This window comes from Amblyraja radiata, chromosome 4 (assembly GCF_010909765.2).
Source record: "Amblyraja radiata isolate CabotCenter1 chromosome 4, sAmbRad1.1.pri, whole genome shotgun sequence".
Classification (NCBI taxonomy): domain Eukaryota; kingdom Metazoa; phylum Chordata; class Chondrichthyes; order Rajiformes; family Rajidae; genus Amblyraja; species Amblyraja radiata.
The window spans coordinates 1,794,031-1,818,394 of NC_045959.1; the positions used below are offsets into that span (position 1 = coordinate 1,794,031).

The window sequence follows — 24,364 nt, forward strand, 5'->3', positions numbered from 1 at the left end:
GCTTAATATTATAAATGCCCCTCATAAGTTTTACCACCAGTGGATGGGATCCCATTGCCTGATGTCCTGCTGGTTTGAGGTAAGTGGAAAGAGCACTACGTGCTGTGTTGATGGCACTGTAGCTGATCCCTTCATGATGGTGTAGATAGGCCAGGAACTCCAATACGTTGGTTACTGTGGCTGTTTCATATGTTGTCCCTGTTTCCTGGCAGTACTTTTCCCATTTTTTGATGTTGGTTAAGTACTGCCTTTTGGTGGATGTTCGAAGGGATGCTGACATGGTGGTGATGGTTTGTTCGAACAATCCCAGGTCCAGGTAAGGTCTGTTCAGAACCTGCAACCCAGGAGTTTAATGTCTTCATGGCATGGGTGGCTTATGCCTGATACTGGGTGAGTTAATAGTCCTGGATCACTGGGAAACACCATAGGTGATTCTACCACCATGTCATGTAGTACTGGGAACCATGGCTGTGTAGGCCAGTTGGGCACCATCAAAATACCAGAAGCAGAGTCCATCTGTATTTTGCGAAGTACCCGACTGATGAGGCAGAAGGGGGGAAAGGCATAGAAAAATAACTTTCCCCAATCCAGCGTGAAGGCATCTACCGCTGCTGCCTCTGGGTCTGGTTCCCAAGCGACATACATAGGTACCTGGTGATTTAGTCTTGATGCAAATAAATCGATATCTGGCGTTCCATATTGCTTGATAACTTTAGCAAATACTTTAGGGTTTAACATCCATTCGATGTTGTCATTGAATTTGCGTGACCTGGTGTCTGCCACTGTGTTTAGCTTACCTGGTAGATAGGTAGCTGAAACCCAAATATGTCTTTCGACACACCATTGCCAAATCATATTGACCAATTTGTCGCATGATAAAGATTTTATGCCGCCCATATGGTTAATATAAGCCACCACCGTAGTATTATCAATTTGTAACCGAACATGTAAGTGCTGCATATTGGATGCATATGCTTTTAAACCATAAAAGGCGCCCAACATTTCTAAATAGTTAATGCCCAGTGTGGATAGTAATGATGACTCCGGGTTAGTCCATCTACCACCTGTGCTGGATATGGAGTTAGTTGCTCCCCAGCCTTGAGCACTGGCATCTGTCTGAAGAACTAAAGTAGGGTTAGTGATGATAATAGGACTAAAACTATGCCAAACATTTTGTGTCCACCACTGTAGCTCTGATATTGCTTCCGTGGGTAATATCATGACACGATCATAGTGACCTCTATGTCGTTTTAGTGCCTGTACCTTTGCTCTTTGTAAATTTTGATAGTGCAAAGGTCCAAATTGTGTAGCCGGAAATGCTGCTACCATTTTTCCAATTATTGTTGCTACTTGTCGAATAATTGGTATTTTGTTGACCATTAAGTTATTGCATGATTGTGCTAATCCAATCATTTTCTGCCTTGGCAGGGTAACAGTCATATGGACTGAGTTAATTGTGAAACCCAGGTAGTCCATGATAGTGGATGGATTTAACTTAGATTTATCTGGATGTAGGACGAACCCCAGAGTTTCAAGGAGCTGTTTTGTAGCTGAGACTGCTGCCACAGCCAGTTCCATTGTTTTCCCCACTATGAGGATATCATCCAAATATGCCATGACAATATGTTTTTGTTTCCTTAGTATTGCCATGGCTGGCTTCAATATTTTTGTGAATAATCTTGGGGCTGAAGTGAGCTCATTGGGCAATGCTTTGTACTGCCACAGCTGCCCCATCCAGATACATTTTAGGTATCTGCTATGATCCTTATGTATGGGTATTAGATAGTAAGCATCTTTGAGATCAATGCTTGCCATGTAGTATCCTTTGGAAATCAGTTGTGTAGCAGTAACAAATGTTTCCATTTGAAATGTATATACTTAACAAACTTGTTTAGTGATGTTAAGTCAATGATGATGCGACATCCACCATCTTTTTTGGTATTGGTGAATATATTGGATACAAATTCCAAGGGTTCATGTTTGGTCTTTTCGATGACCCCCTTTGTGATAAGTCTCACCAGTTCAGCTTGTCCCTCCCGTTGCTCTTTGACAGAGGGAGAAAATACCCTTTGGGGCCAATGTTGAACTGGCGGCGTTTTTTCTGATATAAACTGAATTTTATATCCACTAATGCTGTTGAGTATATACTTGTCACTCGTGACAATACCCCATGCTTCTTTAAACACGTGTAATCTCCCCCCTGTTAGTAAAGCACCCTTATTCTCTATATGCTGGTAGGAACCAGACCCACCTACCTCCATGGTTATTGGCGATTCTGTTTCTTTGTTTTCCTGAAGGTTCTGTTCTGACGTGCTGGCGATGTTGTGGGGAGGCGCTTTTCCAGGGGGTCCGCTGCGGGCCCTGATCTAAAAAAGATCTTTGGGGATAATGTGCGGACCCCAAGCGTTCACCAGTCCCATATTGCGGACGTCGACTGGTGGATGCCGTGGGGTGCTGCCGCTTGGGTATCGGAGGTCTTGGTTTGCTTGTCCCGGGGCCTGCCCTCATTAGGCCGAAGGTTTTCGATGCTTCCTCCATCTCCTTCAGTTTTTATTGAAATCTTTCCCAAATGGCAGCGCGTCCGTCTCCGCAGCTGGGGCTTTACACAAGCCAGAAAATTTGGGGTTGAGGGCAGGTCTTATGTTTTCCCTCCGGAGATTGTTTATCTCAAATTGTGTGGTATACATCAATGCCAGCACATCCTGCTGGCAGGTATCCATCTCCGTGGTCTCCACGGAACGAGCAAAGGCTGTGATGGCCGACGTCAGGAGCCTTAGGATCCACTGTAGCTTAAGTTCTTGGGTCCTGATGTGTGACCCCACATGCCCCCAGATTTGGCTGTTGACACTCTTTACTTTGAGTGCCTCACAGTTTTCTGGTGCTGTGTGTTGTTCCAGCACCTCAGCGAGCACCTTTTCCAGTAATGGCTTATTGGACAGATGGTTGATGCTGGCCGCCATTCTTGGTTCCAGCGGTGCTCCAGCCCGTGGGGTTGCTACAAAGCGGTCCACCACACCCAACAGCTCTTCCTGTTCCTGCACCCCTGGCATACTCCCGAATTCGTCCGCCTGCCCCTGTTCCAGACCAGCCCAGCCCTGGTCACCAATGCTAGCCTCCAGTAATGAGGGAGCAGAGGGCAGTGCACAAGACACTGTGGAGGAGGTACCTGTCCTTCCTCCCCGGGAGCGCTCTTGCTGCGTGTCCCGGTGGAGCACCTGCTCCAGGAGCTGCTGAATGCAGCTCAGGCGGCTGTCTCTCCTCCGCTTTGGTGGAGACATGTCCCCCTCCGACGAATCGGAGATGACCGGCTGGTTGGACTTCCTGGCCGCTTTCCCAGTCCGCCGTGCAGGCTTTGGCGAGACTGGGCTCGGCTCGGTCTCGGGGATAACGTAACTCTCTGAGAGCGACGCTGCAGCCGGTTGCTGCCCCGCTGGAATGGAACGCTCCTCTGGTGGAGTTAAAGCAGGGGCAGTTCTCTTGGAGAGTTTTCTATGTTGTGTCGACATTTTTCTGCAAAGCAAACACAACTCCACTCTCCTCTTCGTTATTTCACACGCACCGTATACTTACCTGACGGTCCGTTTTAAAGTGCAGCTGGAGAGCCTGACTCCAGCTGCCGCCGCTGTTGCACTGCTGGAGTAATGCCGCGCCTGCGCACTGAGCGGGTTCTTCATGTAGTCACTCACGTGACTCCGAAATAAAATTTGCATTGCATGCCAATGTAATTAGAATGGAAATATAAGGAACTGCAGGTGCTGAAACTTTGAGCAAAACATAAATTGCTGGAGTAACATCGCGGGTCTGGCAACATCTGCAGAAGGAATTAATAGACGATGTTTTGGGTCAGAACCCATCTTCAAACTCTAACGTTGTAATTTAATTAGGATGCAACCTATCTCTACCAAATTTAGACAAATAAATGCAGCATAATTGTAGCATATATAACTTGGCTATTTGTATATACTTTGATCACGTGTTGTCACTCAACACTTGTTTTCTGGAACCTTATCTTGAAAAGCTACTGCTTCTTCTACAATTTGCACATGGAGATTCCAATTATAAAGTGTATACATACCTAATATCCTATTTCTAATAAAGATGTGCCACTGACATAAAAACATCTAAAACATGTTCAACTGCCATTCCGGAGGTATGAAAATATGAGATTTCAAATCCCTTGTAAAAATTGAGATATGTTAGATTCTCATTCATAACTAATAACCAAGGATAATCTGACCTTGTGAATAATTATGGTACCGTCACCTCCTGATAATGACCTGAAGTGAAGCAAGGCCTTAGCCCCGTTGGCATTGGTAGGAGAGGTGAGGCCCTAATCTTAGTTCATCCTATAGCTTTGGCAGGAGGCAAATTTGATGGCGGAGTTCCAATTACAGGTGCACAACCTTTTATCCGAAGATCCAAATAACGAAAACCTCCGAATAACGGACATTTTTTCGGTCCTTGAAGAAAGGTCCTTGAAAACGTTCACCGAGGGCGGCCCGCAGAGGTGACAGCGGAACCTCCGGTCGGTCCTCCAACAAAGGGGAACTAAATCCCCATTCATAAAAGAGAAGGTGAGAGTATATTGGGTGAGTGTATATTGCGCGGGAGGGTAGGAATCATTGTAAATCATTGCTTAAATGTTAGTCAGTTAGTTTGGTGGGCTTTTGGGGGGAACTTTAATTCTTAGTCCCCTACCTGGTCGGAGAAGCGGGGAGCGGGCAATGCCTTACCGGGTCGCCGTGCAGTAAGCTCCGGACCGCTGTGCCGCGGCTCCCAACATCGTGGAGCTGGGGCTGTGGCCGGCTGCGCTGGATTTGGATTTGTAGCGCCGCGCAGCCAGGGGTAGAGTTCGCCGTGGTCGGAGCTACAACCGGCGCCGCCCGTGGCCGGCCCACCGCAGTCTCCACGATGTTGGGAGTCGGCGGCCCACAGCGGTCCGGGCTGCGGTGGTCCAGCCACGGGCGGCGCCGGTTGTAGCTCCGACCACGGCGAACTCTACCCCTGGCTGCGCGGCGCTACAAATCCAAATCCAGCGCGGCCGGACACCCGCAGCCCCAGCTCTGTGATGTGGGTGCCGCGGCACAGTACTGCACGGCGACCCGGAAAGGCATTGCCCGCTCCCCGCCTCTCTGACCAGGCAGGGGACTAAGAATTAAAGTTCCCCCCTTCACCCCCACCACATAAAATCCCTCCAAACTAACGGACTAACATTTAAGCAATGATTTACAATGATTCCGCGGTCTCCGGGGAGGAGGCAGCCGCTCCAGACTTTCCAAGCCGCCAGCGCTACCTACCTAATCTACGCTAAAAATCTTCCATTCCGAAACCCGAAAATGTCCGATATCCGAAATGTGTCTGGTCCCAAGGCTTTCGGATAAAAGGTTGTGCACCTGTACTGTTAAAGCTCACCAGGCTTTGAAAGAGTCTTTAAAATCTCTTTGTTACAGCTATGCAAGTCATTGGAGAAATCACACATGGAGTACTGTGTGTAGCTCTAGTCACCCAGCTATAAGAAGGCTGTCAATAGACTGTAATGGGTGTAGATAACATTCATGCAGATGTTGTTGAGATTGGAGGACTTGAGTTATAACGAGAGGCTGGAAAGGCTGGGACTATTTCCCCTGGAGTTTAGGAGATTGGTGCGACCTTTGGAGGTATATCAAATCATGAGGGGCATAGATAATGTAAACGATCACAGTCATTTTCACTGACGATGCATAAGTGTAAGGTGAGAGAGGAAAATATTAAAAAGGACTTGAGGGGCAACTTTTTCCACGTAGAAGGTGGTAGATACATGGAATAACTTGCCAGATTGAGCTGAAAAGGTGGGTACAATTTCAATGTTGTAGGGATACCGGTACATGGGGCTAGTTAAGGAACACAGATTGGTTAGCAATAGGACCTGTTTCTGTGTTGTGCTCTAATTAAATTAATAATTAAAACAGTACAGTAAATAAGAACAAACACAAATAACTGAACTTATCATATTGTTCCTAATCCTCTGGCAATGAATCCCCATTCAATAAAATAGGAATTCCTCTTTAAATCGGGTCTGTTGGGGTAGGATCCTCCTCAGGAAGATTTGAATGTTGCTGTGGTCTGACAGAATCCTGTGCATGCCCCACATTGGATCCACAGACCACAACCAGCACAACCCAACCTAGAACTTACATTGAATGATTTGGTCCCTGGAAATAAATCTGGAATGTGCCAAGCAGCAATCAATCCAATCATTTCTGAACTTCTGTGAGTGTTTTGAATAAAATGGGTGAGTGGCAACTGCTTGAATCCATTCCCAGCTAACCAACGCCAACTAGCCTGTCCCACACCACTGCTCCACCCAGCGCTACAGCCCATCACAGTACAGCCGCATGGGAGAGATGAGGCGGAGGGCGGCCGTGGCCTTGGGGAGTGGGGGTTGTCCCAAGGGATGCGTTACTTTGGCTGCTTACAACTTGGTGCTCGGGTTCAGATTGCCCAGTCACCTATGGCTTGTGTGGGAAAATGACCCACACCCTCCCGTCTCCACCGGCCAGTGATGTGATGGACGCGGGGGTCTGGACCAATTGCTGACAAGTAGCCCCCCCCCCCCGGCGACGTCATGTCCGTTATTGATTTTTCGGCAGAGCAGCCTTTCGGTGAGTTTGCATTTAGGCATCTCACCCTTTCGGTTAGTTGGCGTTTCGGCCGTATGCTTTCAGTTATTTGGCGTTTCGGCTTTGTTTCCGTTCGGTTATTTGGCTTCCACTTCTTTGCTTTGGCTTCTCGTCCTTCGACACCACGTCCGGGTACTGACTTGAGTATCTCCAGCATTTTCTGTTTTTTGTTTCAGATTTCCAGCACCTTCCATGTTAAGATAATATTTATTTCTATCCATGATTTAGTTTATAGGATGGGTAAGCAAGCCCAGCAATAGACCTTTAATAATAAATCACCTACAACAAAAACTAATTTTGTGGGAAACTACATTTTGACAAAATCATATTAATTCAATCCTGTGACTTCATGCACACTATTTTTTTCCTACTCAGTGTAAGCCTTAAAACATACTTCACTGATTAATGTTTTAATCATCTATCTGAACATATTCTTACATGGCGTAGTATTAACTTTGTTTGATAATTGCCCTGTGCAACACAATGTGTTCATGGATTAATAAAGCTAAGTAATAACAAGCTGTTAAAAAAGTATATAAACTTAGTGGTAGAAAGGATTAAAACAGAATAGGATCCAAGTTGTAGGAAGTTTAACTTTAGATATGAAAGAAAAGAAGGTGCTCAAGAAAACATGTTATGGCCAAAAAAAAAAGCCTGGAAACAATTAGAAGTACTGTTGAGATAATTTAGCTGGAGAAATTGGTGATTAGAAAAATAGTATCTTTCTGTACAATGATTCTGGATAAACTTGAAAAGTTTTCTTAATTAAATATTTCATCTATTGGCAAGTAAACTGTAAGCATCCTATTATTTACCAGGTAGGTATGATAAAGCCACTCGTAAAGCCACTCCATGGGTTATTTGATAGTTCTAGTTAAGTCAATATAAACTCTTGGTTCCAGGCACGTACCTGCAACCTGAAGCAAGATATCTCCTCAAAGCTATATCTACCACACCTTAAAATTATCCCACATTATTATAGATCTTCATCATATTTGAGAACCAATTACAATGAATGAAACCGGATAATCCGTTTTTCAGATGGTGCTACCAATATCATTTTCACATGCCTTATATTTAATTGCAAATACATTATTATATTAGAATTAGTATGACACAAAATTATCATGAAACAGTTGTCGTGTCATGGTTTACAGCTGGAACCAACATCTTTACAGTCAATGATATCAGATCTTCTGCTATTAATTCCCTATGTCCACACAACAAAGGAGTCATTTTTGACCCATGTCAGCTCGCTGTGCAATTTTATTTCCTCACCAATTTTCCGTGTATCGTATTCTCCCCACATTCCTATCAACTTCCCCTTAACCACTCACCTACACACCAGAGGCAAGTTGCAATGGGCAATTAATTTACATGTGCTTTAGGGCTGGAGAATACATTATTAAAGCACATGGGGGAAACTTATGTGGTCACAGAGAAAGCATGCAGATACCATATGGACAGTGCTGCATGTCAGGCTGGAATCTGAATTGCTACATCTGTGGCAGCAGCTCGATTTGCTGCGTCAATGCCCTATTCTTCTGTCATTTCCAATCTGCTAACTTTGGGCAGTTGTGACCGAGCTGCTTTAATTGTCAAAAGGATTGATCCGTTTGACACTTAGCTGCAATTATATTTGCAATCCTGATGAACAAGTCCATTCTCATGGTCCCAGGAACCACTGCTTGAGGCTGAGTCACCTCTTGCAGCTGCTGCTGCTTTCATCCTGGATGTGGCATGGAGCGCCATCTGTCGTGCAGTGCTGCGCATTGTAAGTGCAGTTTCAGGAATAGCACGGGGGGGTCTGTGCATGTGCAAGAAGTGGGCTAGATCAGGTAGGATCCAGCCTATTGTTTATAAGTGCAGTTGATCACTTGCTGTTGGAACACCTCTGCCTCCCAGTGATAAACAACAACCATGACATACTGGAAGAAACGAGGACCAACCAGGGACTGCAACTTGACACCAAAAAAAACCTAGAAATTAGGTGTAGCTGTTTGAGCTTACTTGGTAATTCATCAATATCCTGGCTGATCTTCTAACTCAGTGCCCAAAATTCAGCAATCATATCTATTTTGAACAAATCCAATGTCTGAACATTCAGAGCTATCCAGGATAGAGATTCCAAAAGTGTAATACCTTCTTAGTGAAGCAGCATCTCATTTCAGTTCTGAATGTGGCTCACCGCATTTTTGAGACTTTGACCCTTGGTTCTGGACGTTTTAGTCAGGGGGAATATTCTCCCTGTATAGTCAGTTGAACCTTGTAGAAAATATGTACATTTAATGAGATCACCTCTGATTCTTATGTTTTGTATTATACTGTCCCAATCTACCCAATCTCACCTATTAAGGCAAACCTGCCATGCCATTCTCAGAAGCTGACCATAGAGATAATATTTATCAGCAGTTGGTGTTTGAACATGGTCGTGAAGTAAATGATCAGCCATGATTTTATCAGATGGTACAGCAGACATATGGCACGAAATAGTCTACTCCTAGTTCTATGTATTTGCTTTCCATGGTGCCTGTTCAAAGTCTTTTCTGTAATTTAATTTCAAGTAAGCTTACTAATAGGGTCGTTAATAAGAAAATAACAATTAAAAGAAAATGATTCATCATTATTTTTTAAATTTATCAAGTCTGTAGTTATTTTCTTTCAAACAGAATATTTTGCCAAATGTTCTTGTTGAAAACGTGAGAGAATGACTAACCACATCACCATTGTGATAGCCACCATCTCTGGCCAACCTCTGGGCAGTTGAGACTCCTGAACAATAAGACTCTCCAGGATTCCAAGATGTTTGCAATGATGTCCATCCAGCCACTTTGGCATTTGAGGACAGTTTTTAGGGGACAGTGCAAATTCTACCCAGAAACAGCTAGAGACCAGCTGATGAGGGAAAGCAAGAAGATATGTTTCCATGTTCATAAAAGATATCAGGAAACTGTTATTTGAGAGTAAAACATTCAGAGAAGCTGAAGACATTCAGGGATATGATAAATGCAGTATAAATATGATCTTCAAAGAAACAGGGCAGTACTCCCAGATCTGGAGATCCCTCGATATCAGTGCTTGGAAACCAGAATTATTGCAGGGTTCCATAAGACAAGAAAGATAAGTTAATTTTAAGATCTTAATACTGCAGAGGAATAGATGCAAATGGGTATATTGAGTACAAAATTAAAAAGGAAACTTGACCTAAATAGAAAGCATAACTGATATCTAAAATCAGGAAAACTCATACATATTAAAAATACATAAGAAGTTAACTAGGAAAAAGAGCATGTCTTTTTCTAGAAGTCTCCTTTACTTCAGATTACCAACAGCTTCTCACAGGTAGTCAGCCTACAGTTCCAGCTTGTTTTTATTTTATTTTTCTCCTCTCTGTTCTCCACTTTTTTTTAATTTTCTCCAGATAGATAATCTTTCTTTACCCTACCTTAGTTGACATCAATCTATGTCTTCTATTGTCTCTTGATCTCTACCCTTTCACTGACATTTCGGAACTCCAAGCCACTGAGAGTGTTCTTCCGACACCGGTGTTCCATCATCCCGGCGAGAGGGCCTGAAACATCGGGCCGCCGTAGCGGCGAATGCGGAGGCCTCAAATAGGCCCAGACTACGGGTGAACATCGAGGAAGTGGACTGGACTTTGCTGCCTTCCCTCACAGTGAGAACCGTTGATCCCGCAGTGGGGGGGGGGGGGGGGGGTTATGTTTAATGTTAAATTCCATAGTGTTGTGTTTATTTTATTTGTCTGCTGCAATGGCACTCAAATTTCACTGCACCAATTGGTGTATGTGACAATAAATGTCCTTTGGCCTTTGTCCCTTTATACTCCATATCACCTCTCTTCTTGGCAACTTAAAACTTGTCTATTTTATAAATTATCCCAGTTCAAGAACCTGAAATGTTAGCTCTAACTCCACAGATGCTGACCATTCTGCTGAGCTATTTTCGGCATATTCTGATTTTACTTCAGATTTCTAGCATCCATAAGGTTTTTGTTTGGTCTTTGAAAGAGTGAGAGATGTGTGTTGAGATGGAACGTATGGACATGGTTATCAATGAATACTTTGCTTCTGCCCTCACAAGATGGATTAGGGAATTGAAGGGTGTTAGTGAAGAAAAATGTGAAGTACTAGATGAGATAAACTTGCCAAGAGAAGAATTAATGCTGTAGTTTAGCATAAATGAAAATAGATACATCACAAGAACACATGATGTTCTGTTACAAACTGTTCAGAGAAGCAAGAATAAAAAAAAGCGAGTCTTGCACAATCTTTCTGAAATACAGAGGACTAGAAGGCATCCAACACAACACCCATGTGTAAACTGAGACATTTGGAGGAAAAAGAAACATTAGAGGTGGTTGCCATAATACTGCAAAAAATACAAAACAATACAAATGATTTCTTAGACAGGCAAGGATTAATCAAGGATAGTCAGCATGGATTTATTAACAGGCCATATCCTGATTTTCTACTGTTGCTTTTCAGAGATACTGGCTCTTCATTACTAATATAATTAATAATTTGAATTAAAATTTCCCAATTACCATAATAGGATTCAAACTAACTTCTTCAAATTAACAGTCCAGGCATCTGGATACCAGTCCAATAACTCAGCCATTACACCACATTTGCCTACACCATAATCTCCTATCTCCTAAACCCTTCAGTAATTCAACCATTATGCCATGATACCCGACCCCTGTTCCCTGTGATGTTAATGAAGGGATAAATATTAGCTAGGATACCAGGAACAATCCCCTCCAAATTCATTGAAATTGTTTGGAGATCAATACGTGATATTTAAGGTCAGCGAGTCATACACCATGGAAACAGACCATTATCTCCATTGCCCATTAAAGCACCCATTTAACCTATTCCACATTAATCCCATTTTATTTTTCTCTTATTCCCATTAACTATCCCAAGATTCTGTAAATGCACCCACAAATTAGGAGCAATTTACCATGACCAATTAACCTATCAATCGGCACATCTTGGAATATGGAGGAAGCTGGGGTACCTGGAGAAAACACACACATTCCCAGGGAGTGCATGCAAACTCCACACAGACTGCAATGGAGGTTGTGATTGAACTGGGTTGCTGGAGCTGTGCCACTATGCCACCCCATTTAGTACCATGTTTTTTTCTTTTAATTTAGCAAATAATTGTTGTATTCTTGCTGTATTGTTATGTCTTTCGATGACAGAACCATTTTACCATACAGATAGTTTTCCATAAGCATCAGCATACCTACTGGAGCCGATAAATATGATTGCCTAGCGCTATTTATTTCAGCACCATGTGCATGAAAATTGACTTTTACTACAATGATATCTATTTACTGTCACTTCTGAATAATTTGAATAATCTGAATAAAACTCTGATTATTACCAACCACTTTCTGTTATTTGCACTATCAGTTTATTTATTCATGTGTGTATATATTTATATCATGGTATATGGACACATTTATCTGTTTTGTAGTAAATGCCTACTATTTTCTGTGCTTAAGCAAAGCAAGAATTTCATTGTCCTATACAGGGACACATGACAATAAACTAACTTGAACTTGAACTTGAACTAATTTCATGTCACTCTGGAATTTATGAAAATGATACCAGATACACACCTAACATCATTCATTATTATAACATAATTTCTTAGTGCTGCCATAGAGGGAGTTCAAGGGCATTTTGCCAATTCCTGCCTGTCAAAAGTCATTCATAATAGAACAAATTTTGCCTGATCTGCAACTGTCTAATTTAAAGAACCATCGACAATCTCATTTGCAACTCTTCTGGTGTCTGTTGCAGAATAATGTGGAAGCTATTTGTTTCCTGAAATCTGTTACTAGTCGCCAGTGAGGCACTGTATGTGCTCCACCATCATGTCAGATATTGGTCATAAGCCATGGGTGCTTGTGTGAGATCTTACTGATTTTGTTGTAATAGAGTCTTGGTAATACAGCACAGAAACAAGTATTTGGCCCACCATGACCTTACTGACCGTTTTGCCTATCCAGAATAATCCCATTTGTATGCATAAGTACCACATCTTTCTTTGCCTTTACAATTTGCCTGTGTTGTCAAGGGGTTCTACTGCAGTCGCTGCCTCAAAGAGGCTGGCAGCATCATCAAGGACCCACATCATCCTGGCACACACTCATCACCTCCGCTACCTTCAGTTAGAAGGTACAGGGGCCTGAAGACTGCAACGACCAGGTTCAGGAATAGCTACTTCCCCACAGCCATCAGGTTATTAAACTTGGCTCTGAACATTAATAACCCATTATCTGTTATTTGCACTTTATCAGTTTATTTATTCATGTGTGCATATATGGATACAATGGTATCACTGATCTGTTCTGTATTCATGCCTACTATGTTCTGTCGTGCTGAAGCAAAGCAAGAATTTCATTGTCCTATCAGGGACACATGACAATAAACTCTCTTGAATCTTGAATCTAAATGCCTTTTAAAGATAGTAATAGTATGTGATTCCACCACCTCCTTTGGCTGTGCATTCCAGATGTCAGCCATTCCCAAAGTGTAAAAACCTTTCACTTCAGGTTATAAGGTATAACCCCTTTAAATTTCCCTCCTCTCACCTTAAACCTATCCTTTTTTATGATACTGCTCCCATGGAAAAACAATGTTAATTATCTAATCTATCTATGTCTCTCATAATCTTATATACAGTACTTATATCAGGTTGCTGCTCCAGGGACACCAAGCCCAACCCATCCAATCCCTCCCCCCCATAACTAAAGTCTTCCAATCAAGTCAACATCCTGCTGAATCTCCCACTCTCTCCAATGCAATCTTATCATTTTTATAATGTGGCCACCAGAGTACACACGATACTCCAAATATGGTCTAACCAGTGATTTGTAAAGTTGCAAAATAACATTCCAATTCTTATATGTTATGACCAAACGTAAGAAAGCAAACATGCCATATGCCCTATTCATCACCTTGCCCACAAGTTGCCACCTACAGGGAACTATGGACTTGGATCCCTTGGTTTCTCTGTTCATCAGCATTCCTTACTACCCTTCCATTTATTGTGTATATCCCACCTCTATTTTACTTCCTAAAATGTGTCATGTTACACTTGTCAGGATCAAATTGCAGCTGCCAATTCACAGCCCTACTTTCAATCAGATCCATATTCTCTGTAGCCTTGGACAACCTTAATCAGCATCCACAAACTACCAATGTTTGCATCATCCACAAATGTATCAATCATATCTACATCCAAGTTATTAATATATATCACAAACAGCAAAGGTTCCAGCACTGATCCTTGCGATACAACACTCGCCATAAACTTTCAAATGAAAACCATCCATTCACTATCCTCTATCTCCCTTCGCGAAGCCAATTTTAGATCTGAAAAAGGTTCCCGACTTGAATCATCACTTATTCATGTTCTCCAAGGATGCTGCCTTCCCACTGTTGCTCCTGCATTTTGTGTCTTTCTTTGGTAAACCAGCCATCTGGAGTTACTTGTTTTTACAATTTTAGATCCAATTAGTTAGCCCTTCTTTGATTCCATGTACCTTCACTTCTGGACCACCCTACAATATCAGACGCAGAGAATTGCCTAACTACAATCCGGGTACTTAAAATCTATTACTCTTCCTTATCAATGTCCTTGGTTTCCTTCTGAAAAATCGCAATCAAATTAGTGCTAGTAGTTCCCTCTTAGAAATCTGTGCTGACTAGATAATGCTTGTCTTTCCCAATGAACATAAATCTGTCCCATAGAATTTCTCCAAGAATATCCAACACCTCCTCATTCTTGATTTCTACATGCCCTGGAATAAGTATCCCCATTGATTTCATAATCCTCCATATCATTCTCTTTGGTGAATACCAATGTGAGTACTCATTTAGTACCTCCCTCGCTTCCTCTGGCTCCAGATATTAATTTCCTCCTTTGTCATTAAGTGGTCTATCCTTCACTCTAATTACCTTCATTTTTAATGTTGACATAAAATGTTTTGGGATTTTCCTTAATCCTACTCTCCATGGATATTTCATAACCCCTAGTAAGCCTCTTATTTTGGAACATTTTAGAACAGGCAAGGATTTCAGCAGATGTGGAAGCTCTTCTTCTTATGTAAACACAAACGCTCTCATTTCAAATAAACATATGAATTTTTGCGTGGCCATTTTGAAATAGATTAATTTATAAATAAATCATATTGTCCTCAAAAAATAGACTGATTGTATACATTCAGACAGCACACAACAAAACTATCTTAGATCAAAGCAAATGCCAAGATTTTGCATGGCGCTGGAACATTCAAGTAGAATTAGTATATGTAGACATTAAAAAAATGAAAGACAATTCAGTGGCTGTGTTTAAACATGTTTTTTGAAGCGTATAATTTTGGGATATTTAAATTTTGTATCCATAATTACTACAGACATATTAAAATTTGATAACAAATGAAGGCGAAAAAATAAGATTTATTTTTGTTAGAAGATTGGAGAAGATTAAGGACTGTATTAATATGCTTTTAAAACACCAACTAGATAAAATACTATGAAGAGAAACAAATATATGAGTGAGGGTATTCAAACTAAAATCAAAAACAGAATTTGGAACACAGCAGAATGATCTTTTACACAAATTAAATAATCACCCAAAGTTCTGATTGAATAACAAATCATGTAAAATCATAATTATAACACATCATGATCATAATAAATCATAAGAGTGGTTGGTTAAAGACAAACTGAGTAAAAGGATACAGTAAGAAGGTAATTTCATGGTATTGGAACTACAGCTCTGAGCATGCCCCACTATGGATTAGTAGTAGCCAATGGCCTGTTGCCATCTTATAATTTCAATATAATTTTATGTAGGTGAACAAAAGATAGCTAACCTAAACAATTTTAGGGAGCTTGAGTGCATCGCATGTAGTCCAAAATATATGGAGGAAAACGAATAGTTCTAATGCATAAAATGTAAATGTTTTACCTTTATAAATACCACATAATGCACTATCAACAGGAGCAACATAGTTTGAATTAACATTGCATGAAGTGCATGCCACACATTCTGAATTCAGTATATACTGGAAGAATACACAAATTTGCGAGAAATCAAAAACACTCAATGAAAACTTTGCTAGTGGGGACAGAAGTATAGAGTGGAATAAATGGATGACACAAAGCTGAATATCATAAACATTTGTGAAAAATATGAATGGCAATGTACAGGTGACCCCTGCATTATGGACGAGTTCCATTCATACAAGCCGTCTGTATTGTGATTTTCCAGAACACAAAGCTACATCATCCATGCATGCTAAAGAAACATAGAAACATAGAAATTAGGTGCAGGAGTAGGCCATTCGGCCCTTCGAGCCTGCACCGCCATTCAATATGATCATGGCTGATCATCCAACTCAGTATCCCGTACCTGCCTTCTCTCCATACCCTCTGATCCCCTTAGCCACAAGGGCCACATCTAACTCCCTCTTAAATATAGCCAATGAACTGGCCTCGACTACCCTCTGTGGCAGGGAGTTCCAGAGATTCACCACTCTCTGTGTGAAAAAAGTTCTTCTCATCTCGGTTTTAAAGGATTTCCCCCTTATCCTTAAGCTGTGACCCCTTGTCCTGGACTTCCCCAACATCGGGAGCAATCTTCCTGCATCTAGCCTGTCCAACCCCTTAAGAATTTTGTAAGTTTCTATAAGATCCCCTCTCAATCTCCTAAATTCTAGAGAGTATAAACCAAGTCTATCCAGTCTTTCTTCATAAGACAGTCCTGACATCCCAGGAATCAGTCTGGTGAACCTTCTCTGCACTCCCTCTATGGCAATAATGTCCTTCCTCAGATTTGGAGTGTGACTCAAATGTGACTTGAAATCAATATGTTTATTTGTTTATTTTATTTTCACATAATTTTTGCGAAAAATAATTGTATTCCATATCTCAAATTATGTCATGATTTGTGAATTCTGTAAAGGCTAATTTCCATTACTAGAATGGTAACCATTAAAGGTAACCCCCATTATTTGGTTGTTGCCTGTAATGTTTTAATAAGAAATCATTAATATTTATTATGCAATTTAACCTTTTGTGCACTGATATTAACAATGCAAATATAAATTTGCTTTTTATTTAATATATGTTTTCAAATTATAAAAATATAAATATTTTCTGTTAATTTTTTTTGAAATATTTGTAAGAAAATCACATGTAATTCAATAAATTAATGGTATTCTTCATTCCATTATCACTTAAATCAAAACTAGCATATTTTATTATTAGTGTTGTGGACAAACTCCATCCAAAAGATAGAAATGTTCCATTGCTTTGTGGGAGCACTTTTCAACCTTCTTGAGAACTAACAATGTATAATCAACTTCAGGCTGAATTGAGCTGGATTCAATTTGTCATTTGCACAAGCCTCCAGGCACTGCACATTGTTATCTGGCTAGATATAGAGCGATGTTTGCCCTCCCACATTGTGTTTAACAAATTGTAGTAAGGCCTTAGTGACAACTAGGCCTCAGGTGGCATAGCCCTGAGTCCGATTCCAAGTCACTCTGATAAGCTTTGACAGGATGAAAGACAGGAAATGAAACTTTGGCTCCTGGCAAAGTCTGTTAAAGGCAGAGATGTGTATTTCTTAAATGCTTATGTTTTTTTCCCAGAGATGTTACAATTACTTCAAATAACTAAAATGAAAATTACTCAACTTTTTATAAAATTATTAATGCAACACATTAAAACATTAATTATAAAAATATTAGAATTAAGTAAAATAAATAAAAATATTTGACTGAAATTTCATCACGTACCTTGCACAGGGTCAATATCTCCTTTCAGTCACATTTCCAAAGCCATGTGCAGCTGCTTTAGGAAGCACAGCCAAGGTGGATTTTCTATTGCGACCTTATGTCCCTCAGCACACCCTGGACTTCAGATCTGCACATATCCTTTGCTCATTTACATGGCTGATTGACCTTGTAGCCAGCTCAATTTAACTCTTGTGTTTGAGTGCAGATGTCAACATAGGTTGAAAGGGCTATTCCTTACTATCCAAACTATAACCATCAACTTTGAACATAATTGTTACTTTGTATGGCTCATTTCAGACATAAACCTGTGATAAGGCATTTTGGAACAATTAGTTGCACCCTTTCACTCATTCATTACATCGTGTCTCTCAGAACCATTATGGAGATTGGAGCTTAATGTGTCCAAAAGTCCACTATCAAAATGCTAATTAAATTTGTTCTTATTTTCAAAACTTGGAGCAAAGTAGAAGCTGAACAAACATATTCAAATCAGTTCTCTAACCAGCACTCATCTGATCTGGAAAGTATCTTCAGCATTTGGAATAATTATTTTGCAGCTGTGAGGCATAGACCCAATGGCATTACATTTCTTGAGAAAAAGTGACACCTACCTGTTTGACTTAGCTGTGATGTACTGCGGCTACGCCTTGAGAGACCTACGATAGCCACCATTTTGGCGCCGATACTCGATCTTCGTTTTTTGCCACCGGTGACAACGGTGCCCACAGCTGTGTCGGATTGGCTGCCATCATTCTTCTCTATGCTGTACATATCTCCAATCACACTGGTGCTTTTCGTCATGTTCTTTTCTGAGGTCGCCATCTGTTTGCTTTGCAGTTTAGATGTAAAGACACTGTGAGCCGTTGATACAGATAAGTAAATCAACAGAAAAGACAGGGGAAAAGAGAGAGGAAGATACAATAGGATAGGTTTCAACCAGAGGGACTGGGAAATACGAGGACAAAGCAATTCAGCTCAAGGCATTGCAGAGCAAGAATAACGCATTTCTCTGATACCTTAAGATGGCCTTGGAAGGTCTGATATTAATTGAAGTGACAAACAAAATCAAATGAAAACTTTGCAGACACATGCAGCAGTTGGTTTTACAGAATTTGTTTTCCATTTTTTTCATAATTAAATAGCTATAGACAAGAATTATAACCATTCATTTTGGGTGTGCCATGAGCTAACTAAACCAGCAACTCAACATTATTCTGAAATGCTGCTGCCTCTAGTGCCCCCTGGGGCCTGAATTTATTGCTGGTTTTCTTTGGGACTGCAAAAGACCTGCCAATCAGCAAGAATAATGTTCATGGGTTTTCCAGTATGATATAAAATTGAGGTACAGAGTGGGTAGTGGGAGCAGAGGCATTGATTGAAACGTCAACTCTAAGGAATATCTACAATGAAATAATCACGATTCCAATATAATCAGATTAATCATTTGTTCAATTTTTTAAATGATGCTAATGAGATGATTGAGTTTTCCAGTGAGTGGTGGAGAAGGGCACACAAATAAATCAAGAAAGTCTCAGGTTCTCTATCTTAACCCCTCTGTATTAAGTTTTTCTTATGATACATGTTTTTTTGTTTTTGTTTTCTTGTTCCTGTTCCAGAACTCCTCATTCATTCTAGTCTTAAACATGGGCAGTATCTACATTTAAGCTAGTTTCTGCAGACGTGACATGCAACTTGATCTGGAGCTAAGTTTTCATTACCACACGCTGTCCAGCATCAAACTTGCTGACTTTGGCTTCCATAACATTATATTTTTCCACTTGCACCTCTGCAGAGACGCTCACCTCTGGCTTTTGACATCTACATCTGACTATTGTAATGCTTTCTCAATTTGCCTCTTACCTTGTAACCTTCCAAAACTTGCAAACAAAACTGAAAACCAATCTAGGACTTGTTCATCCTGCCCACCTGTGCCCATAGATTCACCTGAGTCTGATAATACTTTAGCTTTAATATGACCTTGCTCGTTCCCACTCCATAGTCTTGAGTTACATAACAATCTTGCAGAATCTCTTCATTCCTTTCATTCTGGCTTCTTCTTTATCCCTGAAGTTCTTCACACCAGTACTGACAAATTCAGTGGCTGTGGTTATGTTTTTAGTTTTAGTTTTAGAGATACAGTGCGGAAACAGACCCTTCGGCCCATGAGTCCGTAGCGACCAGCGATTCCCGCAGATTAACACTGCCCTACACACACACTAGGGACAATTTTACATATATTCTAATCCAATTAACCTACAAACCTATAGGTCTTTGGAGTGTGGGAGGAAACCAAAGATCTTGGAGAAAACTCGTGCCGGTCAAGGGGAGAACGTACAAACTCTGTACAGACAGCACCCATAGTCAGGATCGAACCCGGGCCTCTGGCTCTGCAATGCAGTAGCTCTACCACTACTCCACCATGATGCCCTCACTTCTGGCAGCCCATTCCTGAACTTCTCCATACTCTGCAGCTCTATTTTTTTTCGTCCCCTCTCCATCAAGGTGATATAACCATATAACAATTACAGCACGGAAACAGGCCATCTCGGCCCTACAAGTCCGTGCCGAACTATTATTTTGCCTTAGTCCCACCTGCCTGCACTCATACCATAACCCTCCATTCCCTTCTCATCCATATGCCTATCCAATTTATTTTTAAATGATACCAACGAACCTGCCTCCACCACTTCCACTGGAAGCTCATTCCACACCGCTACCACTCTCTGAGTAAAGAAGTTCCCTCTCATGTTACCCCTAAACTTATGTCCCTTAATTCTGAAGTCATGTCCTCTTGTTTGAATCTTCCCTATTCTCAAAGGGAAAAGCTTGTCCACATCAACTCTGTCTATCCCTCTCATCATTTTAAAGACCTCTATCAAGTCCCCCCTTAACCTCTGCGCTCCAGAGAATAAAGACCTAACTTATTCAACCTTTCTCTGTAACTTGATTGTTGAAGCCCAGGCAACATTCTAATAAATCTCCTCTGTACTCTCTCTATTTTGTTGACATCCTTCCTATAATTGGGCGACCAAAATTGTACACCATACTCCAGATTTGGTCTCACCAATGCCTTGTACAATTTTAACATTACATCCCAGCTTCTATACTCAATGCTCTGATTTATAAAGGCTAGCATACCAAAAGCTTTCTTTACCACCCTATCTATATGAGATTCCACCTTCAAGGAACTATGCACGGTTATTCCCAGATCCCTCTGTTCAACTGTATTCTTCAATTCCCTACCATTTACCATGTACGTCCTATTTTGATTTGTCCTGCCAAGGTGTAGCACCTCACATTTATCAGCATTAAACTCCATCTGCCATCTTTCAGCCCATTCTTCCAAATGGCCTAAATCACTCTGTAGACTTTGGAAATCCTCTTCATTATCCACAACACCCCCTATCTTGGTATCATCTGTATACTTACTAATCCAATTTACCACACCTTCATCCAGATCATTGATGTACATGACAAACAACAAAGGACCCAACACAGATCCCTGAGGCACCCCACTAGTCACCTGCCTCAAACCCGACAAACAGCCATCCACCATTACCCTCTGGCGTCTCCCATTCAGCCACTGTTGAATCCATCTTGCTACTCCTGCATTTATACCCAACAGTTGAACCTTCTTAACCAACCTTCCATGAGGAACCTTGTCAAAGGCCTTACTAAAGTCCATATAGACAACATCCACTGCTTTACCCTCGTCAATTTCCCTAGTAACCTCTTCAAAAAATTCAAGAAGATTAGTCAAACATGACCTTCCAGGCACAAATCCATGTTGACTGTTCCTAACCAGACCCTGTTTATCCAGATGCTTATATATATTATCTCTAAGTATCTTTTCCATTAATTTGCCCACCACTGAAGTCAAACTAACAGGTCTATAATTGCTAGGTTTACTCTTAGAACCCTTTTTAAACAATGGAACAACATGCGCAGTACGCCAATCCTCGGGGACTATTCCTGTTTCTAATGACATTCGAAATATTTCTGTCATAGCCCCGGCTATTTCTACACTAACTTCCCTCAATGTCCTAGGGAATATCCTGTCAGGACCTGGAGACTTATCCATTTTTATATTTTTCAAAAGTGTCAGTACTTCTTGTTCTTAAAGACTTATCCCTAAACCTAGACCAATTGTTAATCAAGTTAGAAGGATCACATCCAGCTCCACTTTAAGAAAACACAGCTGTCCTTGGAATAATCATACTTCACACAATCCAATGTGCACTTTTGGCCTTGCTACACTGAAATAAATAGTGCTACCCAATCAGAAATTTCCAGTCGAGACAAAGCAGTTCCTTTTCTGAACTGCCGTTAATATTGAGAATTTCTCCAGTAAAATGCCAAGCATATCTACCAAGTACTGAGGCAATCAGAAACATTTAACATATTCTGAGAAAATACTTAAAATAGTAATCAAGAGGTCACTTGTTGAACTAAAACAGTTGTTTACTAATGGCACAGATGGATGGCCATTGTGTTCAGTTCATGAATAGCAAGGGCTAAATGTGCACATGCTGCTTTTACAATTAGCACCCGGCACTGACACATTCATTTTAAGATGACATGAACTGTGGATTTTACCAGGAAAGGCAGCTCCTAACACCTTTGTCTTTATAATGAGTGGTTTGGTAGTGTTCGGTTTTAAATGGTTTAATGTCAACCACTGTTTTCTGGGTCAGGAGCCACACATAGACCAGACCAGGTAATTGTGTTCGATTTCATCACGTAAAATACATCAGTGAACCTGTGGTTTTCATCACAGTCTATGATTACCATTTACTGATGCTGAGCTTTTATTCAAAAATTACATCTAGAATTAGGCCATTTGGCCCATTAAGTCTACTCCACCATTCAATCATGGCTGATCTATCTCTCCCTCCGAACCCTATTCTACTGCCTTCTCTCCATAACCTCTGACACCCGTACTAATCAAAAATCTATCTATCTCTGCCTTAAATATATCCACTGACATTGCCGCCACAGCCTTCTGTGGCAAATAATTCCACAGATTCACCACCCTGTGGCTAAAGAAATTGCTCCTCATCTCCTTCCTAAAAGAATGTCGTAGACTCACCCACTAGTGGAAGCACATCTCTATATCCACTCAACCAAAGCCTTTCACTATTCTGTACTTCAATGAGATTCCCCACTCATTCTTCTAAACTCCAGTGAATATAGGCCCAGTGCCGTCAAACGCTTATTATATGTTAACCTACTCATTCCGTAAACCTCCTCAGGACCCTCTCCAAAGCCAGCATGTCCTTCCTCAGATATGGTGCCCAAAATTACTCACAATATTCCAAATGCAGCCTGACCAGCCTATTTGTAATAGAGCCTCAACATTACTTCCCTGGTTTTGTCTCTCTAAATAAATGCTAGTATTGTGTTTACTTTCTTTCCTGCCAGATCCAGAACCAGCTTCCTTTTGCCCTGCTGCAGATCAGGACACCATCATAAAGAGTAAAGCTAACTTGATCATATTGTTAAACTTCCAACCAACCTCAATTAAGAAAGCATTAAGATGTCCGCACATTCAGTATTGCATTTTTTTGTGTGTGCGAAAGCATAAGTTTCGAAATAAATAACGGAGCAGAAATTCTACTCCAATACTCTCATCACAGGTCAAGAGCACATATCACAAAAATCCATATTCTTAATTTCCTTTTCCACCTACCATTTATAGCAAATAAACAACTAGTTTATGCAACTTTGCTCCACATGCTCTGGACATGTCCTTCCTAGACATAAGCAGTTTTTTACACCACAACTTGCACTAAAATATTGTTAGAACTAAATGAATAATCATATAAACAAGAAATAATCTGATGTGAGAGATTTCAGTAATATCTTGAGGAGTACCATGTTTACAAAAAAGGAACTTACTTGTGTGTATTAGATCACACTTGCTTATTAAGTAAGTAAGTACGTTTATTGGCCAAGTATTCACATACCAGGAACTTGCCTTGGTGCCTTAGATTACACATAAACCAGAAGGGTCAATCAGCCACCATTGGAAAATTGTTCCAAAGATTACCTGACACCCTCCATAATAACCTCCACCATGCCAGAAGATTTCCCTGGTTCAGATACACATCTAAAGATGTCATCTGGTATGGAGCATCCATATCTGCATTTTGCAACACAGATCAGATGGCATATGCAGTATATTATAACCACAAAATCACAAAGGAGATATGACAAATTAACCCACAAATCCATCAGTGTATTGCTCTCTGCTGGCCTGAGCTTTTACTCAGTAGCCCATTTCTACTTGCATAGTTGGATGTCCCATAACATATAGCAGTCTTTCTGTATAATTGGCTCCACAGCTACATGCAGCAATCTCCATATCTCACCGTGGCATGATGCCACTTGCAACATGGGACCCGATCTGTGCATTTGTCGGTTAACAGGTGGGGTAGTGAGGTGTTTGTTGCTTTGCCATGTAGAAAATATGTAACTTCTCCTTCCCTGTTTGAAACATTACATCTGGAAGAGATGAGATTCCTCTTAGCAGATAAAGCAAACCAATTCCAAAAGACGTGGTCTACGTTTATGGACCTATTACAAGCATGAGGTGCAATAGTAATTTTAAAAATAAATAAATAAATAAATGGTATCAGGACCTGGCATTGGGAGATAAAACAACAAAAACAGACTTGGTTGGTAGTCTTTCTGCGGAGTTTAATGTTATAATAGAGCGATTGTCCTTACTTTCTTTTTCTTACTTTTCTAGGGTCTACTTTCTTACTTTACTTCCTTCTCTAACTTCTTTTCTAAGGGGCTTTCTTTTCCCAACACTCTCCTGCACTTCACAACTTTTGCGCACCTTCTTTACTTTCCT

The 24,364-nt window shown here is 40.9% G+C and overlaps 1 protein-coding gene across 8 annotated transcripts in view; it reads right to left on the reverse strand.

Annotated features, from left to right (window-relative positions):
• rims2 (regulating synaptic membrane exocytosis 2) overlaps positions 1-24,364 on the reverse strand; it is a 922,071-nt gene that overhangs the window by 134,487 nt on the left and 763,220 nt on the right. For all 8 annotated transcript variants that reach the window (XM_033018897.1, XM_033018898.1, XM_033018899.1 and 5 more), the window contains one exon: positions 18,117-18,334. In XM_033018897.1, the coding sequence (XP_032874788.1) occupies positions 18,117-18,334 (218 nt within the window). The remainder of the gene's footprint in view (positions 1-18,116; positions 18,335-24,364) is intronic.